The 15,977-nt window shown below is 46.0% G+C and overlaps 1 protein-coding gene across 1 annotated transcript; it reads left to right on the top strand.

The window, feature by feature from the left end:
• Window positions 1-898: 898 nt before the first annotated feature.
• Window positions 899-15,360, top strand: LOC308335992 (extracellular calcium-sensing receptor-like; the record flags this gene model as incomplete). Its single annotated transcript, XM_080793235.1, has 10 exons — window positions 899-1,062; window positions 1,694-1,931; window positions 2,861-3,178; window positions 5,702-5,835; window positions 6,141-6,204; window positions 11,555-11,824; window positions 12,381-12,656; window positions 13,934-14,161; window positions 14,238-14,361; window positions 14,450-15,360. The coding sequence occupies 10 exons, from the start codon at window positions 899-901 to the stop codon at window positions 15,358-15,360; spliced, it is 2,727 nt and encodes a 908-aa protein (XP_080649361.1).
• Between the last annotated feature and the right edge of the window lie 617 nt (window positions 15,361-15,977).

Raw genomic sequence — 15,977 nt, 5'->3', positions numbered from 1 at the left:
CGGAGGGGGGTGGACATGAACCCACTGCCACGGGGGCCCCATGGGCCCCCCCGATGCAGTGGGGCAGGGCATATTGGCATAAGGTCAGTGGCGTACCAAAACGCCACTGGGGAGACGGGTCATGCCCAATTTTTCTCCGACATGCCAGGGAACACTACCTCCAGGCGGGGCGTGCCTCCCATAGCCGGAGAGAACCCACTAGCCAAGCACCTGGCACTGTGGGAGTGGTGCGGAGCATCCCCGTGGATCCTCAACACCATAGTGAAGGGCTACAGACCCCAGTTCGCCAGAACACCCCCGGCGTTTTCAGAGGTCATCTTCACCAACGCCAGGGGTCCGGAGGGTCTGATTCTCCAACAGGAGATAGTTTCCTTGCTGGAGAAGGATGCCGTCAGAGAGGTACCCTTGGCCCAGCGTCGCAGCGGGTTCTACTCCCGCTACTTTCTGGTCAAGAAAAAGGGGGGGGGTCTACGTCCCATCCTGGACCTGCGGATACTCAACAGGCACCTCAAGTCTTTTCAGTTCAAGATGCTGACGGCCGAGTCTCTGGTGCGCTCCATACGCCCAGGCGACTGGTTCACATCCATAGATCTAAAAGACGCCTATTTCCACGTCCCTATTTACCCACCTCACAGGAAGTTCCTGCGGTTTGGGTTCCAGGAAAAGGCTTACGAGTACACGGTCCTTCCATTCGGGGTGTCCCTCAGTCCCAGAGTGTTCCTCCACTGTACGGAGGCCGCTCTGGCACCCCTGAGACTTCTGGGTCTATGGGTGTCCAGTTACATAGACGACTGTCTCCTGTTTTCGGATTCAGCGGAGGAGGCCGCGAGGAACACGACTCGGGTCGTGTCCCATGCGACCTCACTGGGTTTTCAGGATAAACCTAGCCAAGAGCATGATGACGCCTACCCAATCCACAGATTTCATGGGCATCACTCTGGACTCTGTCTCCTACAGGGCTCCGCTGAGTCGGGACAGAGTCAACAACCTGAAGTGCATGACCATGTTCAAGTCAGGCCGCACACTTCCACTGGGTACGTGTCTACGGATGGCCTCTGATAGGTCTGGACAGACTCCATATGAGGCCTTTTTCAGCGTTGGCTGAAATCCCTCTTCCACCCTTGCCCCAAGGACCTACACCTATGGGTCTGGCCCGTGAGAGGCTAATGCTGACTGAGGCCGGTCTCCCTCCGACTGTTGTCTCAACGATTCAGGAGGCCAGAGCCCAGTCGACAATGACCCGCTACGAAACAGCCTGGGGCGTGTTCGAGCAGTGGTGCTCAGAACGACCTAACCAGGTTATCCCATTCCAAGCTTCAGTAGTTTACGCCCTGACATTCCTGCAGGAGTTCCTAGACAGAGGTCTAGGCCTCTCCTCAGTGAAAACCCACTTAGCAGCCATCTCGGCCTGCCAAATGGGCGTTAACGACCAGACAGTATGGAGACATCCGCTGGCGAAACAGTTTGTGAAGGGCGCAGGGTACACAGGATCAACAGACCACTGGTCCCCTCTTGGGATCTGTCTCTAGTCCTCAGGGCTCTAACAATGAGCCCTTCGAACCACTGCAGACGGCTGACCTAAAATGTCTTACACTAAAGCCAGCCCTCCTAGTCGCCCTGACGTCCGCTATGAGGGTCAGCGATCTACACGCACTTTCGGCCAGGGTGACAGTGTCCTCGAACTGCACTCTAGCTCTGAAATGGTGGTCGAACTGAGGTGTTCTGACGGAGGGGATCCCGATGGGTCTCCCCACAGTCAGGAGGTTGGTCACCACCAACGCCAGCCTCTCCGGTTGGGACGCCACCCACGACGGGAGGATGCCGTGTGGGATGCCGCATTACGCTCCTCCCACATCGACTACTTGGAACTACTGGCAGTGTTCCTGGCACTCCGAGAATTCGAACAATTCCTCAGAGGTCACCACGTCCTGGTTCGTTTCCGAAATCTGTCTCTAGTCCTCAGGGCTCTAACAATGAGCCCTTCGAACCACTGCAGACGGCTGACCTAAAATGTCTTACACTAAAGCCAGCCCTCCTAGTCGCCCTGACGTCCGCTATGAGGGTCAGCGATCTACACGCACTTTCGGCCAGAGTGACAGTGTCCTCGAACTGCACTCTAGCTCTGAAATGGTGGTCGAACTGAGGTGTTCTGACGGAGGGGATCCCGATGGGTCTCCCCACAGTCAGGAGGTTGGTCACCACCAACGCCAGCCTCTCCGGTTGGGACGCCACCCACGACGGGAGGATGCCGTGTGGGATGCCGCATTACGCTCCTCCCACATCGACTACTTGGAACTACTGGCAGTGTTCCTGGCACTCCGAGAATTCGAACAATTCCTCAGAGGTCACCACGTCCTGGTTCGTTTCCGAAAACACCACGACGGTTTGTTACATCAACAGGCAGGGGGGACTCCGGTCCTCTCGCCTGTGTTCTCTGTTATACGTGTTCCCCCCGTTGGAACTGATTCCGCATGTCCTAGCCAGGGTGCGGGATCAGGGATCAGAGCTGCTACTAGTAGCTCCAGCCTGGGGATCTTGGAGACAGGACATAGTCCCTCTCCTGTTCAAAGAACCAGGGCAGCTCCCTCTGTGGAGGGACCTGCTGACCCAGGCCGGAGGAGAGATCTTTCACCCACGTCCTCAGGACCTAGATCTCTGGGTTTGGCCCGTGAAGGGGCGTTCGCTAGAAGCGACTGGCCTGCCTCCGAATGTCGTAGAAACGACCCTTGGTGCCAGGGCTGCCTCCACCAGACGACGCTATAACACTGCCTGGCATGTGTTTGAGCGTTGGTGCTCGGACAGACAGGAAGAGGTCTTCCCTTTTCAGGCGTCTGTGAGACACATTCTGATTTTCCTACAGGAGTTCCTAGACAGGGGTCTTGGCCTCTCCTCAGTCAAGATCAACCTGGCGGCCATAGCGGCCTATCAGGTTGGTATGAACAACAGACCAATCAGTGAACACCTGCTGATCCGTCAATTCATGAAAGGAGTTACACGCCTCAGGCCGGTCGCCAGGTCTCTGGTCCCCTCGTGGGACCTGACAATAGTCCTGGACTCCTTAATGAGAGACCCCTTCGAGCCACTGGAAAGGGTGGACCTGAAGTTCCTCTCTCTGAAGACCGCTCTGCTCGTTGCCCTGACAACGGCGAAGCGGGCTGGTGACATGCACACGCTCTCAGTAAGCAGCAGCTGCTTGAGATTCAGTGGTAATGACACCAGGGTCACGCTCAGGCCGAACCTTTCGTTTCTACCTAAGACTTTTCCCGCGGGCTGCTCGCCCGTGGATCTCGCGGCCTTCCATCCTCCTCCCTTCTCTTCAGTGGAGGATAGGAGACTACATTGTCTCTGTCCGGTGAGAGCCTTGAAAGTTTACAGGTCAAGAACTGCCCCCTTCAGGCTGGGTGAGCAGCTCATTGTGGCCTGGGGTTCCCAATGGAAGGGTAAACCCATTTCGAAAGTAAGACTCTCGCAGTGGATTGTGGAGGCTATACGTTTAGCCTATACCTCGTGTGGTACTGAGCCCCCAGAGGGCCTACGTGCACACTCTACAAGAGGTTTGTCTGCATCCTGGGCCCTGGCCAGGGGTGTCCCTATTCAGGATGTCTGCGCTGCGGCGGGTTGTCTTCTGACCGGCGGGGCTGGAACAGCAGAGCTGTCGGCCCTTGGTCAGGGACATTTTCACGAGGTCAAGTGGTCCCTTCTGGCCCCTGACCGTTAGGGATGGATGACCATCGTGTTTCTTGACCAGTGGGGCTGGAACAGCAGAGCTGTCGGCCCTGGGTCAAGGGCATCCTCATAAGGTCAAGAGGTCCCTTTCTGGCCCCTGACCGTTATGGGTGGATGACTATCGTGTTTTTTGACCGGCAGGGCTGGAACAGCAGAGCTGTCGGCCCTGGGTCAAGGACATCTTTTATAAAGGATGTCTCTTTTGGGTGAACGCGCAGGGTTGGCTTCTTGGGCCTCCTTTGCGTTTGGTCTCTCTCCAATGGAGATGATCCTAGGGTCGAATATTTTTCTATCAGCCGAAGGCGATCATACGGGAGCGTTATGTTCCCCATATGACTCTCTCCGAGAGGTACTTAAGATAACTTCGGGTTACTTTAGTAACCTCAGTTATATAAGTGACTCGAGAGAGAGAGTCATTAAGTCGCCCTTCTGTCTTCTTTAAGACGTCAGAAAGCAGGTTGATAGGAATGACGTTGCTCAGGGCGGACCTTAGGTTATATACCCAGTGGGTGGGGACATAACCACGCCATGAGCGACAGTTCACGATCCAATGGAATTGTTCCGTGAGTGTATGTTAGGCTGTGTGCCTGCGCCATCTAGTGGCTTGGACCCCATATGACTCTCTCTCTCGAGTCACTTATATAACTGAGGTTACTAAAGTAACCCGAAGTTATTGCAATGTTTAAACCTTGTGTTATTTAAATTGCCTCTAAGGCTTGGGTTAATTAAATAACATCATTGTGTGTGTGTGTGTGTGTGTGTGTGTGTGTGTGTGTGTGTGTGTGTGTGCGTGCGTGCGTGCGTGCGTGCGTGCGTGCGTGCATGACATGACATGACATCACTCAACTAAGGGAGGGTCATTTGAGACACAACTGGTGAGTTGAAGATGCCTTGGGCTTTACTCTTGTTTTCCCTCACACTTAATTGGTAATCAGGAGTGGCCACCTGAGAAGTGGGGGGAGGACTGACCACTGCTCTTAAAAACAACTTCAGAGCTGAACAGTTTTTAAGGTGCCCACATTTTCCAGGTGCCACTGACTGCCAACTGGCCACTGACCGGCAACCTGCCACTGACCGGCACCCTGCCACTGACCGGCAATCTGCCACTGATCGGCAACCTGCCTCTCTCTCTTGGTCGTCCTCAGACGAGCCCTCCTTCGTTGCTTCCAGTCATCCCGATTCTCCATACATCTGGCCAGCTCGTTGTTGCTTTGCGCTCCTGCGTCATTCTTGAGTACATCCACATGTTAATGTGGGACGTCTGGTGGGAGTTTCTGGCTCACCCTTAGCATTCCATCATACAGATTCTTGTTGGTAACATGTGTGCTCTTACTGATGTTCAGTACTGCATGCAGCATTCTGGTGTAGCACCCGTCTAGAGACTTCTGCAGAGTTGGCTTCAGGCTTCAGGGTCCAGCACTCAAGCTACAAGCTCACAATGCTTCGCAATCGGCTATTTTAAATGGCCGAAATGTAGGCTGAAGTGGTTAATGTATGTTTTGCAATAATAATCAAAATCTACAAAGTAACTAAAGTTTCCAAATAAATGTAGAGGAGTAAAAGTACAATATTGTGATCCGAGATGTAGTGGAGTAGAAGTAAAAGCATTGGAAATGACAAATGGTCAAGTGAAATAGAAATACCTCAACATTGAACTTAAGTACAGTACTTCAGTAACTCTACTTTGTTACTTTCCACCACTGATACCTATGTACGTTAAGCCCTGCCTCTGTGTGTGCCTAAAGGCCCAGATCGGTGTTGTGGAAGATTACGTAATGTCGTCATCTGGCACAGGGGACAGCACTGCATGGGTATAAAACCACCAACTGGACAATGTTTGGAGCAGGTGGGAGGGGTTGTTAGACAGAGGACAGTCATGAGGGCTTCTTTAGACATACAACTGTTTTCATACTTCATGATGTTCTCTTCCTTCTCTCCTTTGTCTTCATCCTCTTCCTCTTCTTGTGAGTTACAGGCATCGTTAAAACATGGAGGAATGTACAAGGCTGGAGATGTGCTTCTGGGTGGTTTGTTTCCATTCCACGTCTCCTCTGTGTTCCCTGAGCTGACGTTCACGCAGTCCAAGGAACAGAAGCCCTCCTGCAGTGGGTGAGTATCACGAAGACAACACCAACCTTCTTTTGATAGAAACATGATTAGTTGATGTGTATATTTCTACAAAGATATAGGCTGTTGGGTGGAAACCTTCTCAGAACATGTGTTTGGATGGATCTAGGGTAGTTATTATTTAGTCACAAGCACTTTCACTTAAATATTTTCTTCAAAAGTAGCACAAGAAGTAATTTATTAAACAGAACGTTTAAATATGGAGATACAAGGTTTCTGCCCGACAGCAATGATATTCATGGCTACAGTGTAATTGTGTGTGTTAGTTTTCTCATTGAATTGTTCAGATGGGCACAGACCATGGCTTTTGCCATCACTGAGATCAACAGAGACCCCAGCCTGCTCCCCAATGTGACTCTGGGATACAGTATCTATGACACCTGTTTTACGCTTGGAGTTGCAGTCCCTGCAGCGTTGTCACTGATCAGTGGGAGAGAGGAGCAGTTTACACTGGATCAGAGCTGTGTTGGGTCTCCTCCAGTACTTGGAATTGTGGGTCCTAGTACCTCAAAAAGTTCTATTACCCTCTCTAGAATATTAGGTGTATACAGAGTGCCCATGGTAAGTTTCCTATCCCCTTTCACAATAGCCTATTTTATTTAATTTTGCTTACTTGGCTATTTGCAAATCTATAATATGATAAATATTAAATTAGGTATTTTTTCCCTTTGAAAGACATAGAACATAATCGTTGCTGTCGAGAAGAAACCTTGTGTCTCCATATTTCAACTTGTAATGCTTTTTTAATGCCCAATTTCTTCATTATGCTAGTTTTAGACAAAAGTATCAAACACAGCCGATCAACAAGGTCACAGTGTGACATGTTCTGAGCTTGTAGGCTGCAATTTTTCTTTCTTTTTCTGTATGTTTTCCCCTTTTTTGTTTTAAGTGAAAGTAACTGCACTTAGCCTGTGTTTTACAGGTATGTTGGTTCATGGTACAGCATCAATCACCTCTGTACAATTAGAGCCTGTCAAGGCAGGTAAACTAAACAGACCTACAGATGTGCCATTCCAACTCTTCACACTTTACTGATCTTTTCTTGAAGGTTTCTGAAAATGCATGTTTTCCCTGCAGGTTTAATTCACTGATTAGCCTAATGTTAATGCTACTGCTTTTCTACTGAAGAGGAACAATATCTATTCAGGATCATTTACGTATAACACATTGACAATGCCCCCTTACTGAACTGTTCTGTTTCTGACAATGCACTGACAATCTACTGAACTGTTCTGTTTCTGACAATGCACTGCATTCTATTGAATTGCCAATGCCAGGACATGTAAAGTTCTCAAACAGCACATCCAAATCTCTCTGGTCAGCATCCGTTCCACAGTATTGGAAATAATCATGTTTGTACATCTGGAAATGTTTGTCTTTACTGCAGATTACCAGTTCAGATTAAAAAAGAAACCCGGGACAGTGTTTTTTTTTTAATTTAATTTTTGCAATTAAATAAATGATTGCCAGCTACAGTATTTCCACTTTCTTCCTATGCTAAATTAAAACTTTGACAGGATAAACCAAACGGCTTCAGAAGCTGCTTGTGGCATATCTAAGCACATTGTGCATATACATGATGATCTAGTGAATTTAATAAGTGCAATACAGGGTATCTTATAGGTAATTAAGCAATAAGCCACGAGAGGTCTCAGGTTACCGGGTATTTTACACTGGCTGGGGGCGTAGGAAGACCCGAGGAGCAGCCGAGGGTCTTCTACCCCACAGCCAGTGTAAAATACCTGGTAAGCTGGGGCCTCGAGTGGCTTATTGCTTTTCTAAAACGGTTACAAACATATGTACCATATTAACCTAATAAAACTATTTAATTCACAAAAGTAGCTACGCTTTGCGCTACCAGAGCGAGCCACATAACTTCCTTGTTGTGCTCGGCAAGTAGACTATGTGACGGGAGAATAGCGCTTGATGTTTTTACGGGGCTGCCTGGAGCCACACATTCACAGTCATTATGAGCCGGGCGGTGCTTAGACGCCCGCACGGCATGTGTTTGTAAATCAATCAAGCGCTCTCCTTCCCCAGTTCAGCTACAAGGCTGCAAGATGATACAAAGTGATTGAAGGAGTGGGTTATCGGTGAAATTTACACCGGTCACGTGATGGTAACCAGCCAATCAGAATGAAGTATTGGGACTACCCGTTTTAGAACTATCATTAATCACCTTATGTACACTTATGACCTGGTCATTTTGAATGCACACAGTGGAGGGTTAAAAGCAGCTATTGAAAGTGTCGTCAAATTATGGCCATGATCATGACATCATTTTTCAGTAATAGGCCCGCCCCATGAAATCTATTTTTAGTTTTGTTTGTGAAAAGTCATGATGAAATATTGAAGAAGAGTAGCTCAAGTTGCCATGCATGTACTGCTGTACTTCATATATTTTGATGAGAACAATTTTTTTATGGAATATTTTACATTGGGTAAAATATACCTGTGTTTAGTGATGGTGTATAGTCTTATTAAGGACATATAGGCAGGGCTGCACACAACTTTTTTGGTCTAGTACTCAGAGGAGCACCTGGAGGAGTTTCTTGGTGCTCCTAAAATGTGGCGACCCGTCTCGCCGGATGGATAAAAGAGGGATGAATAACTTATAGCAAAACGATATCTATTGGATGAGTGGGGAGTCAATGGAGGGTATTCTCTAGATTTAGCCCTAGAATGGCTCTTGTTGTAGATTCATCCCATTATTAAAAAAAACTAAATTTGCTAAAATCTAGGTCCATGTGTGGTCCAGCCCTATGGAATGCATATTCTAATAAAAACAAGGATAATATGAGCATCAAAGCATTATTTAGAGTTTTTTTGTATTATTTTGTATTTAAATAACCGATCTACTAGCTCACAACGTGTTGCAGATCAGCTATTTTTTTGTGACACATCGTACGGCGAAGCATACATCAGGCTTCCCTTTTGTTTTTAGCTGAGGCAACGTAGTCAGACACACATGGCTCCTGGGTGCAAAAATAAACAGTGTACACTACCCGACTTTACGATAATAAGGGACGGTATGTCGAGACACGGTGTTCATGTTGGGCAGAAGCAGTGCCAGTCAGGGGCGTCATGTTTCAATAATGATCGTGAGTGCTCAAAGTCCCGTCCTCTACCTGGCAGCAGAACAAAAGCCACCTTATTAGCATTTGAATGCCCACGTTGGGCGGCCCAACACCTCTTGCCCAAGCGCCCCCGTAAAGTTGTGTGACTACGTGACATTTTGAGCAGGGGGAGGGGAAAGGGAGGCGAAATTCAGTCTTCATAATACGTGGGACGGTGGGTGCATATTGGCTTATTATTTTAACCGTGGGTGTTTCAGCTACCAGGCACCCCCGGAGTCTCCGCCACTGGTGCCAGTCCGTAATGCTTTAAACTCTTCCCACTCCACTATGTCGGAACTAAAACCTTAGTACCCATCGCACACGAGCAACCATGCTGCTCCAGCCCCCGGAAAACAAACACAAGCACAGCGGCAAATGGGAAGAGTGCAAAGCATCCAAAGCATGCCCTTTTACATCCGGGACTACAGCAGTTTGCTATCTGAAACGGAGAAGACAAAACTATTTGTGTCCATGCTACTCCCCCTTTTGAGTAAGGACGCGCTGTGATTGGCCACAATGGCCAGTGCACATGTGCAAGACGTGCTGTGATTGGCCAGTATAGCCACTTTGAGTGGCAGTCGGTGAAAAATGCTCTCGCCACAGAATTTATTAGTATTCTAGCCATAATAATCATTCTTGGCGGCGCCCGGCTGTTGGTACGCAGAAGCGCTTCCCGGCGCTTGATTGACAACACATTTTGAATTTTGACGACGCATGCGTGCTGGCGCACCGCTTATGTGCAGCCCTGCATATAGGTGTATTTAATCTGCACTGTGATCACATGGCAGGGTAGAAACAGCACAGGCTCTGCTTGCTTCTCCCCAAAGATTTTTGCCCGCCTAAATTAAACCTGAGGATCCCCTATAGGGCAGGGCTACTCAACTTAAAATGGCTCAGGGGCCACTCCAAAAGTCCAAGGACCACAAGCAAGAAATGTCTGTATTATTTTGAAACGCAATACATCACATACATAAAAAGTAGTTATCATACGTAAACTAAGAACGTAACAGTGGAATATCTATATAATGGAACTATGCATGTATACTCTATGTCTATGTCTACATAAACATGCTATAAGTCTACATAAAATGCTATCTATAGTCTACCTAAAAATGTCGGGGCTAGGGCACGTGCTAAGTGCCATGATGGAGTCTGAAGAGGTGGGTTTTCAGACCACGGCGGAAGATTGGGAGTGCGGCTGCAGTTCTGATTGTAATGGGAAGTGCATTACATAGTTTTGGAGCCAGAAGAGTTTGGGACGTGTGGAGCGTTGTCCCGGCGTTTTTAGTGAAGGTACTTCCAGCTTCCCTGCGTTGGCTGATCTGAGCACTCGGGAGGGTTTGTAGGGTTCTAAGAGACTTGCAAGATATGGGTTGCTTTGAATGCCAGCATCAGAGTTTTGTACTCTGTGCGGGCAGCGACCGGGAGCCAATGGAGGGAGCGGAGAAGGTGGGAGTAGTGGGAGAATTTTGGCTAGTTGAAGACCAAAATGAGGCTTCATTCACAAAATGTGAAGAGAACATATAATGAACAGATTATCACAGGTGATAAAGTAAGTCGTTAGTACTAAGTTGTCATCAGGCCATACAACTTTTTACAATACAATAACTAAAATCTTGTTGAATACCTACAGTCCAGTTCTGTTGGTCTGTTCCTTCGCTGACATCTATAGGTACCTTTCAAAGATCTAGTACATTACAGAATAGATATTTTGTATTTGATTTTATTCTGTTTTTCCAGATAAGTTACTTTGCTGGTTGTTCCTGTCTGAGCGACCGGACTCAGTTCCCATCCTTCTTCAGAACAATGCCAAGTTTTGTCTTCCAGGTGAACTTCTATAACAATAGATGTGTTGGTATCTAATAGTTCATGTTTCACAAACTGGAATACTCAAACCCATGGGATGGGCAACTTTGATGTAGGAGAGGGCCACTATATTTCTACACTCACTCCAGAGGGCCACTATATTTCCACACTCACTCCAGAGGGCCACTATGTTTCTACACTCACTCCATAGGGCCACTATATTTCCACACTCACTCCAGAGGGCCACTATGTTTCTACACTCACTCCAGAGGGCCACTATGTTTCCACACTGACTCCAGAGGGCCAACTTGTGTATACTGTTGGGTAGAAATATCTTATCTCCATTCTAGCTCAACACGCGTTGCACTGCGACACGTTTTGAGTTTGGTATCTCCTATTTTAGAATTTTTTTAACAGACTGAATTATTATTTAGTATTTTTGCTAAGATTAATTGGAATCCTGAAAAGTAGGCCTAACATTTAATTTCAAATGCATTTATTTATACTTATGTTAACTTAAATTAAACATACTTAAATTCAAATGCATTGGACATAAAAAGACAATTTAAATACATATGCTACTAATATTGACCGTTATAGATATAATTCAAGTGGGTCATGTTTGCATGTTTGGAATTGTAACAGCTGAAATCAATAATATAACAGTATTCAAATATTAACCTGCAGGCCACATAAGTGAACATAGGTGTGGCCCCATGGCCGCCGTTTGCCCATACTGTATGATCTAACCTAAGTACATTTCCGTCCATTCTTCTCAGGTGCGAGCTGTGCTCCAGATTATGAGGTGGTTCGAGTGGACCTGGGTAGGACTGTTGTTCAGTGATGATGATGCTGGCCGTGATGCCGCCCGATTGTTCCAGTCTGGCCTAGACCAGTCTGGTCTGGGTTGTGTGGCTTATTCAGAGGCTCTGCCCTTCCACAATGACCTGGATAAACTCCAGAGGATCGTCACTGTGATGAAGACGTCCACAGCTCGTGTGGTCATTATGTTTGGATACGGGCCCTATATGCATAATGTCATGGATGAGGTTTGTGTTACGATAGATCTGTGGAGGATGTTAATTTAGGGATTCGTAATTAGAAGAATCTAAAATGAGAATGTATTGAAAGAAAGACATGCCTTTCATTTATTTCGAAACGATGAACAGGTGGTTAAGCAGAATGTGACAGGTCTGCTATGGATCTTACCTGCCACTTCAGGTTGGTGGGGAGACAGTCTCCAGTATCCTCACTACCTGCCATACCTGAGAGGCACCCTGGGTTTTGCCATCCGTCGTGCAGAGATACCAGGTTTGAAGGACTTCTTGTTAAAAATACGTCCTGACAATGACCATGAGGATAACATAGTAAGTATTTGTTTAATTGTATGTCTATAGTTACATGTCTCATTTAATTGAATATTGAGACACAGGACCACAATGGACACAAGCCCTTAGGACATTTTGTGTTATCCTTTTTGCACCATTGTATAATTGTACCACTGTAGTATTTGCAAACTGTGAATGAAGTGAATAATCAATAGGCCTACATTAATCAATTCATTGTATTTAAAGGTATTCTTATGAATTAATTGTGTTCTTTCAGGTGAGGCAGTTTTGGGAACGCACATTTCAGTGTACATTTTCACCCCTTCCACCAGAGTGGGTGGACGCTGGTGGAAGGGTGTGTACTGGACAAGAGGACCTGGGAACGGCAGAAACTACATTTTTGGATGTGTCTGACCTCAGGGGAGAGTACAATGTATACAAGGCTGTGTATGCTCTGGCCCACGCCCTCCATGACATGTTGCAGTGTGTGCCAGGAAGAGGGCCTTTCTCTGGGCACAGCTGTGCCAGTTTCCAGACAATACAGTCATGGCAGGTGGGATATTAATTCAGTTAACCTGTAGGATTATTTTTATTTAATGTTTATTTGCACATTTAAAAACACCACATTTGAAACAACATATTGTTGGGTTGTGCAGGTGAGACTTAGAAATCCCTGTGGGGTTTATAAAGTTAATCTCACTTTATTTAAAATAAATCATTAAAATCAAACGTGAATTATTTGTTAGTAATATAACAATGGATAGATGCACAGTATAAATGAAAAAAATACATTAGTAGAAAATAATGTATAGTGTAGGTGTCACGGTGTGAATCAAGAGGGTTAGGACCCAAATGCAGGACAAAGACAGAGAGGCAGAGCAGTCGAAATTGCAGGCGGTTTATGCACCAAAATCCATACACGAGGAGAACACAAGGAGTAACAAGAACACTGGGAGTCAAAGTACTAGGAGTTCACTAGGAGCATAACACTAGTGACGTACTACAATGATCTGACAAAGAACTGAAAAAAGTATAAGGGCCGATTCATACTCCTATTTTACCTCTGTTTCGGCGTTGTAGTGCCGAAATGATTTTGGCTCGTCAGAAACTTTCAGTAGCACCGAAGAGCCGACTTTAGGACGGTACCCGCCCCCCCCGAACCTCAAATGACGTCAAATTGTAGGCTCTACAGCGCCGAACCGACTTTTATTCGGCTATAAAATAGGAGTATGAATCGGCCCTAAATACACAGGGAAAACAGGGCACAGGTGGACTTTAAGTTCTAATAATCAACACTGGGATAGGCTGGGGAACTAACAGGACAAGGAGGAAACCAAGAGACAAAACGTAGTACAAAATAAGAGTACACAAGTGCAAAGGAAACTCCAACTGGAACTAAGAAAACAATATAACAAAATCATAGGAAAATAGTAAGGTAATTAAAGCACTAACTAAATACAGAACGTGTCGCAGAACGTGCTGCATGCAGGCCTTGAGAGGCGACGCCTCTCAAGTATAGGGGGCAGGTGGTAATTACTGATTCTGTTCTTCTGAATGTGGTATTTTAAATAGTCTTCCTCACTCCTAATGCTCAACAAATGTGGGTGACATTAGGAATATGGTTTTGTTGAAAGGCAATGCATAATGTAAAGGGTAGAGTTTTAGTAATGAGGCTGGTGGCGGAAGATAGCAACTCAGCAACAGGAACACCCCTTGCACAATGCTTAAATCCCCAAATAGTGTGTGGCGTGACTTGGGCACATAATAGGACCATTAAGTATGTTTTTAACATCTCTTGCTCTTCATGATGCTGCTCATCACCATTTCTAGCTTCTCTATTACCTGGAAAAGGTCAACTTCACCACATCTGGTGGTGATCGTGTATACTTTGATGAGAATGGTGATGCTTTACCAATCTTTGATATATTGAACTGGGCGTGGCTCCCTGATGGAAGCACAAATATCCACAACGTAGGTGTGGTCAAGATGACAGCCTCCAGAGATGAAGAACTCACCCTCGATGAAGACAGAATCTTCTGGAACTTTCAATCCGCAAAAGTAATTTCAGCTTTCTAAAATGTTTAATGTGAATGAAATTTATATTTAAACTGATTATTTTTACTTTCCTCTGCAGCCTCCTCGGTCGGTGTGCAGTGAGAGCTGTTCTCCTGGAACCCGTGTGGCCAGAAGGAAAGGAGAACCTGTCTGCTGCTACGACTGCATTGCTTGTTCTGAGGGAGAGTTCAGCAATGATACAGGTAGGGTTACATAATGTAGCTACAGTATATGTACAGAAGGTTATAAGAAGATATGTGTCTGTCCCTTTAATCTTGTCCTATTTGTTAGACTCTACAGAGTGCACCGTGTGTCCAGAGGACTTCTGGTCCAGTCCCCAGAGTGACCACTGTGTCCCTAAGAGCATTGAGTTCCTGTCCTACCATGAGGCCCTGGGGATCTCCTTAACAACCATCTCATTGCTAGGAACATTTGCCTGTGCTATTGTCCTGGGGATCTTTGTTTATCATAAAGAGACGCCCATGGTCCGCGCCAACAACTCAGAACTCAGCTTCCAACTCTTGCTTTCACTCAAACTATGTTTCTTGTGCTCACTCCTGTTCATTGGTCGTCCCAGACTCTGGACTTGTCAGCTGAGGCATGCAATATTTGGGATCAGCTTTGTGCTGTGTGTCTCCTGCATCCTGGTAAAGACTATGGTGGTGCTGGCTGTGTTCAAGGCCTCCAAGCCTGGTGGTGCAGACATCATTAAGTGGTTTGGTCCTATGCAGCAGAGAGGAACAGTTCTGATTCTTACTTCAATCCAGGCAATAATCTGCACAGCCTGGCTTGTGTCTGCCTCACCAACTCCTCATAAAAACACACAATACTATTCTGAAAAGATAGTCTATGAGTGCAATGTTGGATCAACAGTTGGTTTTGCGGTGTTGCTAGGTTATATTGGCTTACTAGCACTCCTCAGTTTCCTCCTAGCATTCATGGTTAGGAATCTTCCAGACAACTTCAATGAAGCTAAGTTAATTACTTTCAGCATGTTGATCTTCTGTGCCGTGTGGATAGCCTTCATACCAGCATATATCAGCTCTCCAGGCAAATATGCCGATGTAGTGGAGGTGTTTGCTATTTTAGCATCTAGTATGGGCATTTTGGTGGCTCTGTTTGGACCAAAGTGTTATATTATCATTTTGAAACCTGAGAGAAACACTAAGAAGTCCATCATGGGTCATGCCACCAAGACGTAGAAGCCAGACATTTTTAACCAATTAACTGCTCGTGACGGAACATTCTGCCAGTTGGAATCCAACCGGCAACTGCTATTGGCCTAACGTTCCGTCTGATAAGCTTTTTTATTGATACCAAACCGGATCGCTGATTTCTTCTTTTTTTCTTGGCCTTTCCTTAAAGCAATGTACACAATTTAAGGAAATGGCGTCCTTGGAATGCGAGTCAATCAATAAATAGTGAATAAATACATAAGCTTAAGCAACACAATATAGTTTATTGTTTTATCAAGGTGGTACTGAACAGATCAGTGCAATTTCGTAGCAACAATTATAGGAATATATTCAGGATAGGTAGCCTATAAAGGACCTTCTGTATTAAAAAAACAATACTTTCAAACTGCACAATACTGCGCGATTAAAATGTGTTCATTTGCGTTATTTTTTTCTACAATTAATGAATTCGAAATTAATCAGTAAAAATCACTGCCCTAAATAAAGAGATATGTTTTTGGGGTGAACTATCCCTTTAAGATCTTTCAACCTGCTCTGCTAGCTGAACATCTGAACAACATTATTCATGCATAATCATACATTTAATTCTTTCTTTTTTTATCCCACGATTTCGTAATACATTT

This window comes from Protomyctophum bolini (assembly GCF_963924005.1).
Source record: "Protomyctophum bolini genome assembly, chromosome: 21".
Lineage (NCBI taxonomy): Eukaryota > Metazoa > Chordata > Actinopteri > Myctophiformes > Myctophidae > Protomyctophum > Protomyctophum bolini.
The sequence above is the reverse complement of the archived record's forward strand: the minus strand, read 5'-3'. Positions and strand labels throughout refer to the sequence as shown.